Here is a 19,601-nt window from a genome sequence, read left to right as displayed (position 1 = left end):
TGTGAAGCTACACCAAGTAAACCTGCATTGTTGTAGAGAATTTAGTAGCTATTATAGGAAATAATTAAATTAGCAGTTGTTGATTTAAGTTGTGGTAACTAGCTTCCAGTTGAGCAGACAGTTATGTAAGGGGTGAGCTCGGGTTAATTGGCTGATGATGTGATGGTTGGGCTACACAAGTGTACTTACATACATTTCAGGAGTCCATGGTAACAGTATAGCATTATGATATAGGCCTAGTCCTAGAGGATATCATAACTTAATTCAACAGGCTAAATTGTTTCAATTTGTACCACTGCCTTCTGGGGAGAGGCAGGTCAGGCAATGTAAAGGAAACTCCTAGTAGATCTCCATGACAACACCCTAGTGGTGCCTGCCTCAGCCATTTGTATTCACATCCCAGTTACCATAGTTACCAAATTCAGCAGTGTCTAGCTATAGCAACACCAAGCAGGCTACCACTATATGTGAAGGGTAATCAATGTTCTCACCCAAATCCACTACATGGCCACTGTCTATTCAGTATAAAAACATTGACATGTTCACTAAAACGCAGGTTTCAAATTCAGGAATATTTTCATTTCTGTGGAAAATTATTCAACATAAAATATCAAAATCAATTATAGAATGGACCATTCCTCTAAAAGAATAAAACTTTACTCTTTATATAGCAGCATGGTTTCCATGTACAATCAATTCAGACATGTCCTTAATCATGCCTTAATAGATATAGTCATGTCCTTACAACCTACGTGATATATGTCTTTAGACCCGTCTTCAGATCTGTCTATTTACATCTATCTTACAATTTATACCCATCTGATAGCAAAATATCACTTTCATAAGCTTATCCATTTCATGAACAATGGTGTTTATAGTACATGAATTCACAAACAAAAGGTAAATGTAGTATATGTATATGACTTGTTCTTGTAGTAAGGAGAATTCCTCGACAGTTTCAGTTAACAAAATTATTCCAAGTAAAACCAGATAAATATTGGCCTATCTATTTAATAAATCATGTTACAGTTTAGGTTACATACTGATTATAGGATTTTTACAAAGCAAACACTTCCATGTTAAACTCTTTTGGATTGAAAAGTATCTGTATGATAACAGACTTGTGTTTAATGTGTTGGTGTCAAATAACATTGAATCGTTACATGCTTGTTTGCTTTAGCAACGTATCATAATGCAAATTTGTTTGTACTATAAAGTTTTAGAATTAAGTTTCGATTCGTAAATAATTCTATTGATAATGTGTGAGTTTGCTATTCCTATTGACTTAGAATCATGATCCGTTAGTGATCATGTACTGTCAAAAAGTTATCTCTGGACAGCATATCTGTTATATAACGGATCTTTATCATAATGATTTTAATAATTATGTTGACAATGTAAATTGGCAAGAGATCTATATATAATTAAGAGTTTACATTTCCTGTTGAATTAATAGAATATCAGTAAGGATCCAGATTTATATAATAATATTATGAGTTAGTTATTTTTGTTGAAAATGAGTACAATATTGGTTAGGTAAGGTATATATTAAAATTTATATTAAATGCGTTTTATTTTTCTGTTGAAAGTGATTTTAAGAGATTTATATGATAATGAGTTTTATTTTCCTGTTGACAGAGTATCTGTAAGAGATTTATATGATAATAAGCTTGATTTTCCTGTTGACAGAGTATCTGTAAGAGATTTATATGATAATGAGTTTGATTTTCCTGTTGACAGAGTATCTGTAAGAGATTTATATGATAATGAGTTTGATTTTCCTGTTGACAGAGTATCTGTAAGAGATTTATATGATAATGAGTTTGATTTTTCTGTTGACAGAGTATCTGTAAGAGATTTATATTAAATGCGTTTTATTTTTCTGTTGACAGAGTATCTGTAAGAGATTTATATGATAATGAGTTTGATTTTCCTGTTGACAGAGTATCTGTAAGAGATTTATATGATAATGAGTTTGATTTTCCTGTTGACAGAGTATCTGTAAGAGATTTATATGATAATAAGCTTGATTTTCCTGTTGACAGAGTATCTGTAAGAGATTTATATGATAATGAGTTTGATTTTTCTGTTGACAGAGTATTGGTAAGAGATTTATATGATAATGAGTTTGATTTTTCTGTTGACAGAGTATTGGTAAGGGTTCCCTATGGTGTATAGACCCAGACTACAGACCTAACCTCTTACAGGCACTGAGGAAGACGCCCTATCACCCCTACCATCAGCTACAGATGCTGGCCAACCCACAACCATCTCATCAATACTCTTTTGTCCAGAAGTAGGTGTACCAGCTTGTGATAATGACAGATTGATGTTAATTATTCTCAAATAATTAGAAATTAGGGTAGATTTCTTAGAGCATATGTAATAGAATATTTTACCTAATAGCATATGTTATAGAATACTTAAAACATCATAGCACATGTTATAGAATACTTTGAACATCTTGACCATGTAAGAATATTGTTAGGTTAGAGAACGATAAAAATTTGATTTAAAATCTTTTATCAATAAATGTTCAATGGTAAAGTGTATCTAAGATCATATAATGATAATGTAATGAAATTGAGCCAATATCTTTGTTAAGACAGTTGTTAGCCAAGATCTCAGGTCAACTCCATCAGACAATGTTATAAGGTGAAGGACTTCAAGATAGTTACATCATCTGTCTTGATGACGGGGACATCAAAGCTTCCCTATAGGCTAGCTAATGGTATACCATGGAAAGTTGGGTTAGGCGTTTGTTAGAAACAAATTTCAGATGTGAGAGATATCAGATCAAATCATCACAGTTGTGTTGTTAGAGGGGTCAAATCATTATATGTCTATAGTGTGTTTAGGGTTGAGGGGGTGGGATTCAGATTTTCATTACACATGCCTTCCCGATCATGACTTCCCCCTATTGATCTATATAGTTACTATGTAAATCACCACATCAAACTATTGTTAGTGTAGTAACAGCTGCAGACCTAACAACACTTCAACAACATTGGAATTAATGTATAGTGAATAACAAAGGAAAAATGCTAATTATGGACAGGGAGCAAAATTTGTATGCCGTCCCATGATTTTAGTAGCCATATAGTATATTCACATCTCAGTTGATTTCTTATGGGATCAAGTAGGATTAAGTCACAGGTTACTAAACTGTTTGCTTTAAATCAGATTAAGTAATGGAAGTAATTAAGCTAAGCTCCACGGGTAAAATGGATACTGTAAAGATTATGGAATTACATAAGATTAAGTAATTATTTGTTAAAAATGAAGTTGTTAGAAATGATATTCCTTTGGAAAGCTAACTTTTTGTTTAGTTTGTCATACCTGGGCTTACTTGGACACTTGGCCCTCTCCTCTGAACCGTCTGTCGTATTCAGGGGTATCCACTGGGAAATCATGTTAATATATCAAATGTTGTCATTAGTTTTGTGCTGGACCTGTATTGAAAAGGCAATCACCAGTCACTGTTTCATGTAATGGGGTTTTTTGACTTCAAGGCAAAGTCATTAACATGTAACTTGGTATGCAAGATGGACATGTATATAACAAACAGAACAGCCAAGGGATAATAGACGAACATTTCTAGTATAAACATTGTTTATATGTGGTACTCTAAGTAACATCAACAGTGTGGCAAGTCTTTACATAACCCAAGTTTCTTTTTACCTTAACCAGACTAGGACACGCTGTACATGTATTTGTCCTTATAAAGTTTAAGTCTGGTGTAAGGGCCAGAGGAAACCTGGACCACTTTCTATAGGGGAAAGAATAGCTAATTACATTTCTATGGTAAACCACTGTGTTATTGCAGGGGCAGATAAATTTATTGTATACAGAGAAATGCTATTGTTGTTATGTGTGTAAGTGTCACTACACACATGTAGAGTGGGAAGTTACCATGGTAACAGGAAGCCTAGTCTGAGTAACCAGTGGAGCAGGAAGTATTGGGCTAGGGGTAGTGTGTGTTTCCCTGGGGCTAATACTGACAGTGATATACAGTGTTTGTGTTCTATTTATAAGTATAGGTGGTCTTTCCCGACAAAACTATGATTCTCATTGTCCACTTGTTGCTCAGGACACTTGTCCTAACCTCAGGTCATAGAAACATTCCATTGATGACAAAAACACTTTTTGTTAAGACAAAAAAGTATACATATCAGAAAACAACATCAAATATTGTCTGAAGATTTTTGTCAAAAGACAATAAATAGATTTTGTATAAAATATAAAAAAAAAACCATGCTTGTAAGTTGTTAGAGGGCAGTGCACTAGGTTTTCTTTAGCTTCCGTCACAAAACAGCATATAAAGTGTATCATAAACAAACTGTGCTGTAAATCAAGATTAAAAACTCAACCCATCCACCCTAAAGTTCATAATGGACTGTTCCAACCTGACAGTTAGAAGAGTTCAAAATATATTTTTTCAGGTGTGAACCAGTTAGATTTTATGTTGAAAAAAAATCATTCAGTTATCAAAAGATTTTCTGTATCCTACTTTTTCTGATTTAAGTATGATCATGATCAGTTCAAAGCTTCTGCATGATGTCATATGTTTTCTAGATATTTGGGTGTCAATCTATGTTGATGATCTCAGTATTTAGATATTTCAGAACTTTTAAGTGCCTAATGATGTAAGCTTCAGCAGGTTAGCTTTTCTATTATAAAAAGCACAAACATGTAAAATTAAAGGCAATTTATCAGCTCTTGATTTCTTTTTCATTGATGACATTTAGTTGTTTCTTACGAGAATCAAGAAATACATGCACTGTCAAATATTTACATATCTAGATGACACTATGAACATTTACATAGAAAAAAAGTAACATCATTCTTTCTACATGCTGATGTTACTATGAAATTATGTACAAAATATGATACAATGGATATCTCATGAATAAATGGTTGTTGACTGGAATATTATAATTCAAATGAATATTCATGAATTTTATGTTCTTTTCAGTGGTCCAAAACCGCTACCTTTGACACCTAGGCTGGGCCATAACTCCATTTCACCTCGTAAGTATCACACCTGTACTAATCACACCTGTATATATCAACAATGTTGTAAGGTTCACAACGTGCATGCTATACAACATGTATTTATCGTATCAATCACTTCAGTTCTCAAATGTAGCAGCTCATTATTGCATTTAGCCCTCCTCCACTCTCCTCATTATTAAAGCATTACCAAAAATGTGTCCAACGATGATTATGATTATGATACCATCATTTATGAATTATGAAGGAATAACCTGAACCATATCCAAGGTTGATACCCCTGGTCCCTCCTTCCCTCCCCAACCCCTGAAAAACAATACAAAAATGATAACACAAGACTGCACCTAAACAAGAGTCTATTTTAAGGATTTGAAGTGAGATGTTTAAGAGATAACTGTATGGGCTAATGAATGGTTTACAAGCCTCTCTGGTTTTTATGCCTTTTTGTTGTCAGACAGTATCCCACACACATAATAGGCTTAGCTGTCATTTAATCTTTTTGTAAAGTGTTGTTCACAAATGCCATGGTGACTGGTATCAAAAATTGATTGTACACTGACTGAGGTGAAAGTATGATATTATGGATGAATATCAAAATCGTGATGAACTGGGTTACATAAGGGGAATATTATTTGAGAAATCAATGTTTGGATATGGGCCATGAAGCATTGATGCTAATCCAGGTCCACAATCCCATCCCGATGCTTTCTCCATGATTTGATCTGACTATTTTTGTACTTCTCCAAACGATTTAAGTGCTTGACACTGGCTAGTATAGTCCGATTATTTCACACCATGTTCGTGTTGGCTGCCAATAAAAACATTCGGTATCTGTAAGTTGAAAAATACAAGTTGACAGATGCATTGGCACAATTAGCTTTATGTATTTTATGTTGTCATGGTTACCTGTTCCTTCACCCTTGTTGCTAGGCCACCTATTCTGTTTATATATGTTCAACGCACAATTTAATTTTGCCTGTGTATATCATTTTTCCAGATTTGTTCCCATTTTTGAGCAAGAGATTGGCACAGTCCAATTGTGATATAGGTAAGTGCTAAAAGGATCTTATGGGACTAATTCACATACCATGTGATACCCGATAACGTTTGTGCGGGACTAGTATCTTCAGTGGTGATGGAACGTAACTCTTTGTTATCTTCCTGCTGTAATTACATTATCCTGTGATAACGTCATTTAACGTCATTTCATCACCAATAGAAACAACAGTCCCGCACAAATATTATTGGGTATCACATGGTATGTAAATTAGTCCCATTTTAAGCAATAATTAATTCTAAATATGGGAAAAATTTGTTCTTGCATCAGCACCTCAGGGTTCAGATTCTTTTAAAGAAAAAGAATTTAAAATTTACTTTGAAAATCTAAAATTATCATGAATACGCCATACAATGTGTATGTGAAAAGCCAGTAATTTGAATTTAGCCCATGTCAATGGTTCAATTGAATACCGGATTATGACAATGAATTGGGCCCCTGAAGTGGCTCTTGAGTAGCTCTATGGAGTATAGCATCTTCATATAGCATTGGAGACCTAAACAAATTTGTGACAATAAAGTCGTACAGGCCAAGTGAGGGACTGATGGGTTTATGTAAATGTCTGTGTAACAATGATTCCACTGGGAGGTCGTGAAGGATACAGCTGGAGAGCTGGGTAAAGGTATTAGGATCTTATGTCTGAAATATGATACAATCAGTATCCACAGTCCACGCTATCTGTTTCAATGTTGGAAGGTGAATTGTTTATCCGTTTCCATGGTGATATATGTTGAGGGACCCATAACATTTGCTTTGTCCATGTAGGCAGAATACTTGTAAAAATGTTACGTGCACCGGTTTCATCCGAGACAAATTAAATACAAAGAAAATTGATTTGGAGAGATGAGCAGAGGCCATCTGTCTGAAATATTATAAAACAAAACAAAGGCAAATGATGAGATGTTTTAACCCATGTCTGTATGTGAGTTAATGGGCTGATGCAGTCTATAGCATTATAGCACCATCTGTGTACATGTATCCATGGTAACCGACAAGCAGAGAGTGGCCCAGCTGCTTCTGTACCTACAGAAGCTGAGTGGAACACTCTCTCTGGCTGTCTCCCCTGGGTGGTTACCAGTATAGGAGGAATACAAGTATTGATTTCACATTCCCGAATCCCACAATGAGATTTCTCTCAATGAAATCTCTCCATTGTTGACGATTATGAATAAAAGTTTTCAAATAACATCCATGTAACAATTTACAAATCACTATTGTTCTAAATTGGGCTTTGTAAATTATGAGGTGGACTTGATATTTGATTACCCTTGACATGATTGTCTGACTGATGAGCATCATGAGACTTACAATAATTGACTCCTATTTGTGCTGTGTGACTGAAATGGCCTGTAAATTGAAGAGCATTTTCCGGACTTGGAAACAAATCTGGAATGAATCTGGTTGGCTAGTCACAGCTACTGAGTCACTGGAGGAGTGTAGATTACTCATACCAAACTCTCAGAGGAATTAATACGGTTTCTAGGACAACCATGAAAACAAACATTTCTTACATGTCTCAAATGCTTTAATTTGAACTGATAAAAATGCGATCAATGCATTTGGAATCGCATGCATCATTAATTTCCTTAGGATTAGGGCATTATCTGTGAGACCTGGGCTATAAAGCTTGATTAGTAACACTGAAGTGTTATAAGCTGATTTAGACTGATAGGCCTAGCACACGACCTATTTCTCTATTGCTTTCTCTGATTCCTGTTGTTTTTATTATCCCTCTGTATTAGCAGCTTAATATATAATATTGTTTAAATTTTGAATGGTAGAATATTATGAAAATAGAATTTCCCAGGTTTGGATTAAAGAATAATGAGATATTTTAGTGACCATAGTTCTAGTTGTTCCCTTTATTGATTTCATATCTAACACTTTCCATGAGTCTAACAACTCTCTGTCCTTTTATTGTCATCTTGTTGATTGTTGTGTTAGACAAACAAAAGCAACGATAGGAATAACTTTGATTCCCCCCTTCCATATCAGAACCATTGTTGTTATTTTCATCACATATCCACAGTCACTGGGTTATTTTAGCACTTTTATACATGTTTCTTTTATGGTATCACTGCACATGCTTACCCTTTTTTCTGGGTTTGAGCAATGAATTCTATATCACTCGCATGTAAAATCTGATTAAATCAGAACATCATTAACTTTTTTTATGATAGTGGTGGAAACGATGATGGTGCTGACGATGGCAAAGACATAGTTGTTAATGATGCCAGTTTAATATGAGATGCTGACATTGTTGTAAAGATGGAATTATAAAAAATTCCACTTACCTTGGGATAATCTAATTAACGATATGATAATCCAATTAATGAAATATATATTTATTGTTTACAGATAGTGATATAATAATCCAATTAACGATATCTTTATATTTACAGATAGTGATATAATAATCCAATTAACGATATCTTCATTGTTTACAGATAGTGATATCCAAGACGTTGCCCACACTCTAGTGTCTCTGAAGAGCTTTAGCAGTGGAAGTAAGTCCATACTTATAACTATCTGTAATAGATCTGTAATTATTATGTAATTAATGGTTACAATATTAGCTGTATATGATACTATTCTATTGACTATCATAATGCCTGTAGCAGTGAGCTAATATATCATTTTTGATTCACAAATGTGTGTAAATTTTCTGAGGCTGGCATTAAGCATAAAAAATTTTTGTCTAAAACTTGTTTACATCAATCTATTTGTGCCACTTAATCAACTTAAATATGTCAAGTTGTCTTTGATGAAATAAGATGTTAATTAGATTGTATCATTGTCTTTTCTTTTAATTTTTTTCTAGATTCCTCAGCAAAGTCTTCAGATGGCGAATACTCACCACCTGAACATCAGAGGATGAGACTCAAACGAAAGCAAAAGTAAGTTGTTAATGGTAACATGGAAGTCGCAAGACAATTAATTCAGTAGGATACATTTTCAATGAAATTTGAAATGTTTTATGTAGAATTTTTTATAGAAAATGTCTTAAGAATTGATGATGATGATGAAACATTAAAAGTCATGATGACATGAGAGGTTCTAATTATATAATTGTGAAACTCTAAGATTTTAATGATTGAATACTTCTGTTTAAGTTTATTTAAAGCTCCTATAATATGAAGATCCTATTTAAGTTATTTGTTAGTCTAACCCACATTTTTTCACTATACTTTCAAATAATTTTAACTTCAATTTAGTATGGTCCTGTGTATTTTGAGAATATGACCATGATTAATAATTCTATGAATTACACAACCTTTATCATCATTTGTTGATTAAGCATTATTTCCTGTTAATCTACAGACAACTAACACAGAGCTACCACAAGCGACGGAACCTAGGCGATGTGATCTGTACCCTTGTGCCGAGTGAGGACCATACCTACAGTGTTACAAATCTACTCAAGGCTCCCCCGTCCCCAGGATCGTCTATAGATGAGGAGTACGACTTCGGCGATGAGGACGAGGAGGAGGAGTTCAGCGAGTACAGCTATAATAGTGACGAATGGGAGAGTGCTGACGAGGTCGATGGATCTATCACAGTCAACAACAGTGCACGCTTTATACCCCGCAAAAATACGCCGGAAGAAGAGGCAGAGGAACAGAAAAAGATTGTAGAGGGCGCTGATGCACTTCTTAACCTCGCTGGAATTAAAACAAATGGACCTTCCTCACCTGTGGTGAATAGTAAATCGGCCAAACGCAACACACCAAGCTCCTTAGCGAGGTAGACTTGATAAAATAGCATTAAAAACAATAAATGTGCTAAAGATACGATGCCAAATGAGATTTCGCCCCAAACCCCCTGTACAGAGGTGTTTGCTGGGTGGTGACATTGGGTGTTGTTGTTGTTGTGGGCAGCGAATATTTTGTGGACCAGAAGAAGACAATGTAGCGAAGCTGGACTTTTGTCTTCCTCTTCATAATGTGATGGACCTATTTTCCTCTTCCAACCCCTCGAGCTCCAGCGGAGCCTCCTGGTGGCTGTATCACCTAGTGATCTGACGCATTTTACTTTGTGCTGGGACCTCGGGAGGAGATACTTAACCTTTGACCTTTGTGCTAAAGGGACCTTTGCCTCTGTACTAGGTTGGAGATCCCTTGCCAGAGCCCTCACAAAGATTCTTTGTTACTACAGCAACAAGGACTATTTTATAGAATGGATCATTACTGCATTGTTTTATTACTTTATAAACCAATGTTTTAGGAATGACTTGTGAAAGCTTGGTAAAATTGGAACATGGTCTGCCAGACCGGACACTTATAGGGTCAATCAATCTTTGTTTTTAGCTGTTACAGGTGCTATGTGTATTAGAAATGGTTTTCACCTTGTTTACATCACGGTTCAGATAATATACAATACAAATGTGCAATTACTAAAAAATTAGAATTAGGTACCAAATTGTGTTCCAGATCCCTCTAATTCTTTGATAGAGTAGCGATTCATTATATTACTGAAGTACACCAAAAGAAGTTGATTTTTCAATGAAATGCCACGGATATTTTATATATGTTTATAGTCAAGATATCATTCACCATTAACATTTAGCATCTTCAGGAAATTCCTCTCTGACAAAAAATCAAATGCAAAATTGATCATTGCAGAATACTGCAAACCAACTAATTTTTATGTGGAATTAAAGTCTACATAGGGACAATAAAAATCACCCATATCACTGTGAAAAGGAAACAACTATGAGTAAAATAGAATGTTTTAATTGAAAGTTGCAAAATTAAATTGTTGTGAAAAAGCTGTTAGACAAGAAAATACAGAATTAAGTCACCATGAAAATTAGTTAGTTTACCGTATCAAATGTCAGTTTAAGACCCGACGGCTAAGTGCACATATTTATAGATGGGTAAAAATATTTGGTGCTAATTATAAAATAAAATATTGCCACTATAATATTCTTATCATTGATCAATCAAATTTTACCCTGGTTGTTTCAGAATCATCCGTTTCTTTGGCAATTTAGTAGTGAAATAGACAAACCGGAATCGAATCATCATCATCTCGTATAAAACTACAATAATCACATAACTTGTTATAGACTAAGGGGATTATCCTGAGGGATCTATTAAGTTTCATTTGCTTTTATTTATCAAGGTGTACTATTGTTGTCTAGGTCTAACAACCTAGATGAAACATCAACCTAGGTAGTTTTCACATACTATGTTAAACAGTTTTTAATACCTATGTGTTCAAAATGTACAACTTTACAAGGTGGATATTATTACAGTTTTTGGCTTGTGATGTGAAAACACTTGTTATTATTTGTTAACTGCATTAACATTAGTTATATATGAGACTGTTGTCTCATGCGAAGTGTTGTCCTGATGATAAGAGATATATTTTCCCTCTGAATAATATTAGAAAATAATTGTTTATTGTTTAGATGGTAAATATGTCATATTATGAGGGACAACATGGTAGTGTTGTTATCTTTTTGCTCACTGTTCAATCGTACAATAAAATCAAACATTGTTAAACTTCGTTAATGAGTGATAATATGGGATCAGTTTTTAAATTTAAGTGCAATTTTTAGATTAATGTAAATCAACTTAGTCTGTAACATTAACTAGGAAAAATTTGTTTCTTTTTGCAGATGCTTTATCATCAATATATGTATCTCCTAAATAAACGGAACACAAATGAAATTGAAATAAATTTAATTCAAACCAACGATATGTAATAATAATTACTTATTGACAAAAAACTTTAAAATTTAAAAAAAATTATGGAAGTAGATCACTGGTCGTTTAAGTAGGATTTCTTTGCCTGAAACATTTAATTCAAATATCTGTCTTTTGGAGAGTAAAGTCGAGGAGTTACAAAATTAGAGTATTCTGTATAATGTATGGTATCTATCAAAATAACGACATTTGCATTTGTCTGCAGTAAATCACATTTACACTATTGATTGATATAGCATCTTCGATTAATACATAAAAAGGCAATTTTTTTTATAGTGTTATTAGACAGAATCCTACACCAGCGATATTTTGTTTCACAAAATTGCCCTGAATTAATTTCTGGAATTGCTATTGGTCTTGTCACTCATGCAAAAATAGAAAAGAAAAGCGATTTTGTTGATGCTACGACTGTGGCGCCTTAGGATGGTGTAGATATTTGGTGATCCCTGTAAATATTACAGTGGACGATTATGTACACCATGTTATGTTCATTTGTTAAATATCTTGTTATTTTGTGCATACATTGTTGCAGTTTTTAATACCTATAAGTAGCTGTGTACAGTTAGGTATATAAAATACTCCTAATATTTAGTGCTTAGTATTGATGAGCAAGCCATAATGATGATCACACAGGTATATTTTTATCAAATACTATGTTATCAATTTATATATCAGCTGTTTATTTACTAATATGTAATTTTTTTATGTAAATATTTGCAGGATCCTACTTTGAAAAGAAAGAGGCAGTTTTTGCTTTCAGTAATTGAAGGAGACACGAAGTAGATCAAATTACATCTAAAAAAAATTTTTCAAGAATGCAATATTAATTCCTTTTGAACTTTAAATCGCTTAACTCTGTGGTTAGTTAAATTAAATAAAGACAATATCTTAATTAAAATATAATATATTATTGTTGATGTTAAGATAAGTTATTTGTCAGATTAGTGAAGGTTTTGTGTATTACTTGAATTTATTATACAAAGAAAAACTTTTTAACAATTTAAATTGATATGATAGAATCAGTATAAATTTAGTATGTTTTAAAGAACATTTCTTATTGATTATATATACTGATTTTTTTTCTGAAATTTTATTTTTTTATGATAATTCTTAATTTTATCCAGAGAGCAATGCTTTTCGTTCAAATTTAAAATTGTGAAATCAATGTTGTCAAGAACATTTGGGTGGGGTGTGTTGCCTGGTGTCTTCGGCGGCATGCTTCAGTGATATAGCACTATAAAAAGGGCAACAGTTCCACTATACAAGAAGACACAACACGAATATACCGCAGTCTCCCAAAACACGAACCTCGCGCAACATACACGCAACACACTGCATACATGGGAGGCCGTCCTTACATGACCATAGCTGTTAATAGGACGTTAATTAATCAAACAAACAAACAAACAAAGCAATGTTTAACAGTAGTCTCAGTCACTGAAGTGTTTGTTAACTATCTGATTCCTTGAAATGTTTCTCAACAGGCTGAGTACCAGTGTTATAACAATTCCTCTTCACTGGATAATTATCACTTATCGGGTAAATGAGAATCTTCTTCTGCTAGTGAGTTGATGTTTTCGTGATTGGTTGAAGTTAAATAATACTTTGGAATATTTCATGAGAAAATTTCAAAATATTCGTGAAATTTTTTGTGAAATTTCTTACATTTTCAATTGCTGAAATGGATTTTGTTAAAAATAATATATTGAAAAGTCTTAGAGTTTCAGAAAGAATCTTGAATACCCAATATATGATGCTGTGTAACTTAATAGCTAATCTACTTCTTACACTATTTCTCTGTCTAGAATATTTTAATATGAAATATTTATTACAGTTTTGTGCCTCTCTTATTTAAAAATGGAATATTTCTTAATGTCTGCATAGCATTATTTAGATGTATACTTATATACATGTACTCAGTAATTGTCTATTTAATGTGACAAAATATGTGGGATATATATATATCAAATCTGTCATGTATGATATGAAGCAGATAGGCTGATGGTTTCTTTCTCCTTTTTTTCTTTGAAGATGTGTCTTCCATTACGTCAAAAATGCCAGGAACTTGTCAAAACAAGAAAAAACAATGCTTTAATGAATCTTGGCTATTTTGATGATATCGCTAGATTTTTATGCTCAATCCTATTTGTTAACAATGTACAGTCTCTGTTTAAAATCCTTTGTTGTGTTCACGATGACCCCTAGTCAGAAAGCTGGAGTTTTGTCGTAACAATGCCTTAATTCCAGTATCGTTATGTTTCATTAATCGCCAGGCAGGCAGCCATACTTTATGTAGCATCTACTGTTCACCTTCTGTGCAGTAGTAATAGCCTTAGAATATAATTTGCTGGATTTTTTAATGGTATTTCAATAGTATATTGAATATCACTTTATTGCGTTCTGTGTTTTGAAGAAAAGAAAAAAATAGGATATTGGCAATTCGTTTTGAAATGTGTGAAATATCTCAGGTCAGAAATCATTTATCTAATGTATTTAATTTAAAAGAAAGATTTTTTTTCTCAAAAAGTTTTCTAAGACTTGTGTAGAATAACATTTAGCAGTAATATTGATGATTGCTAATGTTTCATTTACAATATTGACATTTGTAATATTGACATTAGTTTTTCCTTTTGAATGGAGTTTCGCTTTTTGTAAACAAGTTATCAATAAGTCCTATGCAATACTGTTATTTGTATTTTGGTCTGATTTCTTCAACAGTATTTTCAAATCAAAACATGTGCAATACAACCGTTTTCATAACTTGTTGAAGTAAAACACCTTCAGTGTGGATTTTTTTAAGTCATGACAATTTCTTAACGAGTATTTTACGCAGCAAACAGGTGCAATAGGAAAATGTTGGCATTCTTCATTAGGGAAAAAAAAATCATGTAAAAATATAAGAAAGCATTTAATCATTCATATGTCAAAATCGTTTGTCAATTCCTCATTTTTTACATGGTTAAGGTGTATAGTTGTACATACAATGAAGACTAGTTCTTAATAAACAAATCAATACATTTATCTGTATCTGTCATTTATGTCTCAAAACAGTTAATGGACCTGACAAGTGTTATGGTTTCAGAAAGTTCAAGAACCCAGGAAAAAGCATTACCTTATGGCCAGAGCCGTACATTACAAATGTATGGACATTTACTCCTGACCAAAAGATGAAGTTTGCAACTCACCAAGCCCCCCACTTCTGGCTTGCGAGTTTGAATCTGGCAGTTGCCAGTTAAAGACTGTTGGTTGATAGGTTTTCTCTGAGTATTCCGGATTTCCTCCTCCATTTAAACCTGGCAGTCCGTAAATGGCCCTTGCTGTTGGTAAGGTGTGAAACAAACTGAACCAAACAAAGCATTGCATCATTCTTGTTTGAACATTTACCCATCAAATTAAACTATATACTTTATTCTGAGGAGAGAATTCACTGTAAATGCCTCATACTAGAGTACATCTCTGTCCGTGGTAAAGAATTTTGTTACACATGTAGAAGACATTTGTATACTTTGATGTTGCTCTCAGATGTTAGGGGCGTCTGATAGTTAAAAGCTCATTATTAGCGAATTAATTGGATAGGAACGAGATGTATTGCAGTTAAGGTCATTAATAGACAAGTACATGAATGATTTATAGAATCGTACATTGGTCTGACAAGCAGAATGATATGTCTCCACCCAGATGGGTTTAGCTGCTTTATGACACTTAATTTTTAAGGTAGGTCCATACTTTTGAAAATCGCGCCAATTCAGTTGATGCTATACCGGAAGTTGCGGAGGTTGTTTTGAATTCCAGAATGGTTTCCGATACGCCACGACATCACACTTGGATATTTTTTCAATAGGTGAAAATTGTCTACATATAATATTGAATGTTTAAAATCATTAAATAAATCAAATAAAAGCAGTGAAGTGAAAATTTTATGCTATCTCTGAGGTTTTTGCGGTCCCTGTCGTAAATGGGAATAGACTGGTTCCCTTCCCTTAGTTCTCTACTCTCCGCCAGGCTGCGCTCCGCTCACTAGGGACCGGTAGCGGGTAACCATGATGATTTTTTTGATTGGTCAATCTACATATCCGGTTCGCTGGCATCACTTTTTTTAGGCGTGGGAAACCCCTTTACGCACGAAGCGACGGATCTTAACGTAAAGAATAAATAATTTATTTGAACGATATATAAACAAAAGTAAATAAGATCTTAAGTTTTGAAATCATTTCGTGCTAACAGAGTTTAGAGTGTTCATAGGAACGACGTTAATGACGTTATTTTCTCTTAACGGAAGTAGCCGTCTCCATGATGACATATCATGCGCAGTAATGATGCGCACTACTCTGGAGTTGGAATTCCCACTCAAGATGGCTACTCGCTACCGGTCCTCAGTGAAGCGTACGCAAGGGAGGTAACTGAGGCGGGAACCAGTCTAAAATGGGAATGGATTTTTAAACACCGGAAGTGCCGTTCGTCGCTATAAATCATATGACGGGACCCGGCCGGACCGAAATTCCGGAATTCTAAAAAAATCGCATACGGATTTCCTTTAAACACACAATTTGGAGAAAATCATAAAAACAAACAGACATAAACCAGATATAATATCACAAAAACGTATGAACTGATGTGGAATGTTTTTTTGCGGCATGATTTTCAAAAAATAGTCAAATATAACCCATCTTAGCACTAGATGAAATGGGGGTAGGGTTGCGAGTTACAAACTTCAAGCTTACAAAATTGTGAAATTTTGATCGAGGACCCCATGTTTTTATATGATATTTGAAAAACATATTACCTTGGGCATATCATATACAAATATTGAGAATTGACATGGGTTATCATTTCCTTTTTGGCCTATTCATTGATTTTTTACGGGCGAAAATATGGCAAAACATGGTAATTACGTATAGAAACGGTCCTGGGAAATAACAAAAATTAGTTAGCATTTGTAAAAATAAAATAGTTTTGTATATTGTTCTATCGTAAGAAATTTAGGACAAAAAATCAACAGGATCGAGACTACATTCACCCTAATATTACAGAAAACATAATTTTATGAATTTTTCTATTTTCGGTCAGCAAATTTGCATGGATGGTATATTTCAAGCTCAAATATCTCAAAAAGTAGTTCGAGAACACCCATTTATCTTTACAGATTTGAAATCTACATGAAAAATGCAAGAAAATAAGACCTGTTAGAAAAAAATGACATGGGTTTTTCCAAAAGTATGCAGCTACCTTAACTACAGATTAACTGATTTATTTGAATTGTCCCCATACTTAATTAAAAGTGGTGAGTTAATAATTGTTTATAAATCAGCATTTTCACAATGCCATGATTTTAAATCTTGATTCCATGGAGTATCAATTTGCATAAATATTCCTGATGTTATAAAAATAATGTATGGTATGTTTATATGTCACATGGATAGGTATTGGTGATGTTACATACACTAGTAAGTGGTAAGTTTATAAGTTCTATAGGCTAAAGCATATAATCTGTCCATGGCAATCTCTCTGAAGTGATAAGTAAAATCCCTATCAATGAAACATGGAAGGGAAAAAGTCTTAACTTATATTAAAACTTGGTTATGTTGAATCTCTGTAACCATGGTAATATCATTATCAATCAATTATACAATTGTAAGAGTAATAGCTACAGGTAGACTTGAGTGACTGGTGGGAGTGCAATCTGTTGTCACTGGTTACCAAGGTTTATATAATTATGTTTATAAACATAGTTTATTATACATAACTTATTGGAATCTTGATGGGGAAATGAAAAATATTATGTTAAACCAGAAATTTACTGTAAATGTGTTTGTAATAACTCTGTATAACGTTTTAATATACATAGAAAACAAAATGCTAGAGAGCAGAGCTTGTCAAAAAAATTTCATTGACTGTCAAAATGATTCTTTTCACGCAGGTAAAATGGATCATTTTCAATAAGTCGTTTTACCATTGATCAAACACTTGTATTTATATATTAGATTCTACTTTTGTAGAAACAAAATCATCATTCACACTTTTATCTTCTTTATAACAACTTTACTTTTGTGTTATACGAGATGAAAATACTTATAAGATCAGAAATATCTAATCTGTGTATTATAAAGGTGACATAAATCAGTTTTATCACATGATCTTAGGTAAGAAGGCTTTACTAGAAATCATGTGAAAGTCTATAGCTAGGCTTACCCAAGTGTGAAGTCTAGTGTATATATAGGCTATTAATCTGTTAGCTTTTCTCCGTGTTGAAATTCAGTGTAACACTAGGATTATCTCCCTTTGATTGCATCCTTTGGCTTACACAGAGGCATGGTGCTCCCTAAGACTTTAAAGTTCCATAGTAAAAATTTAATTGTAGAATATCTTTATATAGACCATTGTTTTGAAGTCCCTGTGATCTTTGTATATATGTTTAATCTGGTCTATTACAATCACATTATCTCTGTTACAAGTAGTTACATAAGACAGATAAATCAAGTGTTGTAGTGTAATCATATGTCTGATATGTCTGTACACGGATCAGACATGGAGCGAGGCAGATACTCAGATAGTAGGTCACTACTCTATTGTTCATTTGACCCTCAAAAAATAAAAAAAAATTCTGATAGCATCCATTGGTCATTCAACAATGCCAACATTTTACAAACTAAAAATATCTATTGTTAAAAGGGATTGATTAAAGATGCTCCACCGCCAATAAATGGTATTTTTCTGTATCAAAAACAGGAGCAGACAAATCAGTATTTTTCCCCAATTACAAAACTTACCTGGAACTTACTTTACACAATTACAACCATTAAAAAGTTTGAGCTTATTTTAATTCAAGATAAAAATATTAAACAAGAGGCCCAAAGGGCCTTAACGGTCATCTGACTACCTTGGCAATAGTAAAATTAATTATATATGGTGTCATTTTGTCAGACCATGTCAGGATCATTTTCAATTTCTTTCAACAAATTTTATTTCAAACAAGAGGCCAAAGGGCCTTAACATATAGGAAATTAATTAGATATAGTGTCATGGTAGCCATATTCGATTTGGGATCAACCAGAGATGTAACAATACTTTGTCGGGATCATGTCAGGATCATTTCATGCAAGTTTCAGCCAAATCGAACCAGTAAAACTTGAGAAGAGGATCAAAATGTGTTTTTAAAGATGGCGGCTGAGGCGGCCATCTTAAATTTCAGATCTACCCGAAAAATAACATCAATTTGTCGGGACCATGTCAGGATAATTTCATACAAGTTTCAGCCAAATTGGATAGGTAGAACTTGAGAAGAAGTTCAAAATATATTTTCAAGACTGCGGCTGTGGCGGCCATCTTGGATTTCAGATCGACCCGAAAATTAACAACACTTTGTCGCGACCATGTCAAGATCATTTCATGTAAGTTTCTGCCAAATCCCACCTCTAGAACTTGAGAAGAAGTTCAAAATGTATTTTCAAGATGGCGGCTGTGGTGGCAATCTTGGAATTCAGATAGACCAGAAAAATAAAAACATTTGTCGGGACCATGTCAGGATCATTTCATGCAAGTTTCTGCCAAATCGCACCAGTAGAACTTGAGAAGAAGTTCAAAATGTATTTTAAAGATGGCGGCTGTGGCAGCCATCTTAGAATTCAGATCTACCCGAAAAATAACAACACTTTGTCGGGACCATGTCAGGATCATTTCACGCAAGTTTCAGCCATATCGCACTGGTAGAACTTGAGAAGAAGTTCAAAATGTGTTTTCAAGATGGCAGCTGTGGTGGCCATCTTGGATTTCGGATCGACCTCAAATAACAACACTTTGTTGGGACCATGTCAAGATCATTT

The 19,601-nt window shown here is 33.7% G+C and overlaps 1 protein-coding gene across 7 annotated transcripts in view; it reads left to right on the top strand.

Annotated features, from left to right (window-relative positions):
* LOC138318183 (forkhead box protein N3-like) overlaps positions 1–14,799 on the top strand; it is a 45,570-nt gene extending 30,771 nt beyond the window's left edge. For all 7 annotated transcript variants that reach the window (XM_069260348.1, XM_069260354.1, XM_069260350.1 and 4 more), the window contains 6 exons: positions 2,148–2,296; positions 4,976–5,031; positions 6,011–6,061; positions 8,518–8,577; positions 8,892–8,967; positions 9,392–14,799. In XM_069260348.1, the coding sequence (XP_069116449.1) occupies positions 2,148–2,296; positions 4,976–5,031; positions 6,011–6,061; positions 8,518–8,577; positions 8,892–8,967; positions 9,392–9,818 (819 nt within the window). In that variant the 3' untranslated portion in view covers positions 9,819–14,799. The remainder of the gene's footprint in view (positions 1–2,147; positions 2,297–4,975; positions 5,032–6,010; positions 6,062–8,517; positions 8,578–8,891; positions 8,968–9,391) is intronic.
* Positions 14,800–19,601: the final 4,802 nt, after the last annotated feature.

Source organism: Argopecten irradians, chromosome 3 (genome assembly GCF_041381155.1).
Source record: "Argopecten irradians isolate NY chromosome 3, Ai_NY, whole genome shotgun sequence".
NCBI classification, from domain to species: Eukaryota; Metazoa; Mollusca; class Bivalvia; order Pectinida; family Pectinidae; genus Argopecten; species Argopecten irradians.
Note: the sequence above shows the minus strand (reverse complement) of the source record. Positions and strands in the feature narration are given on the sequence as shown.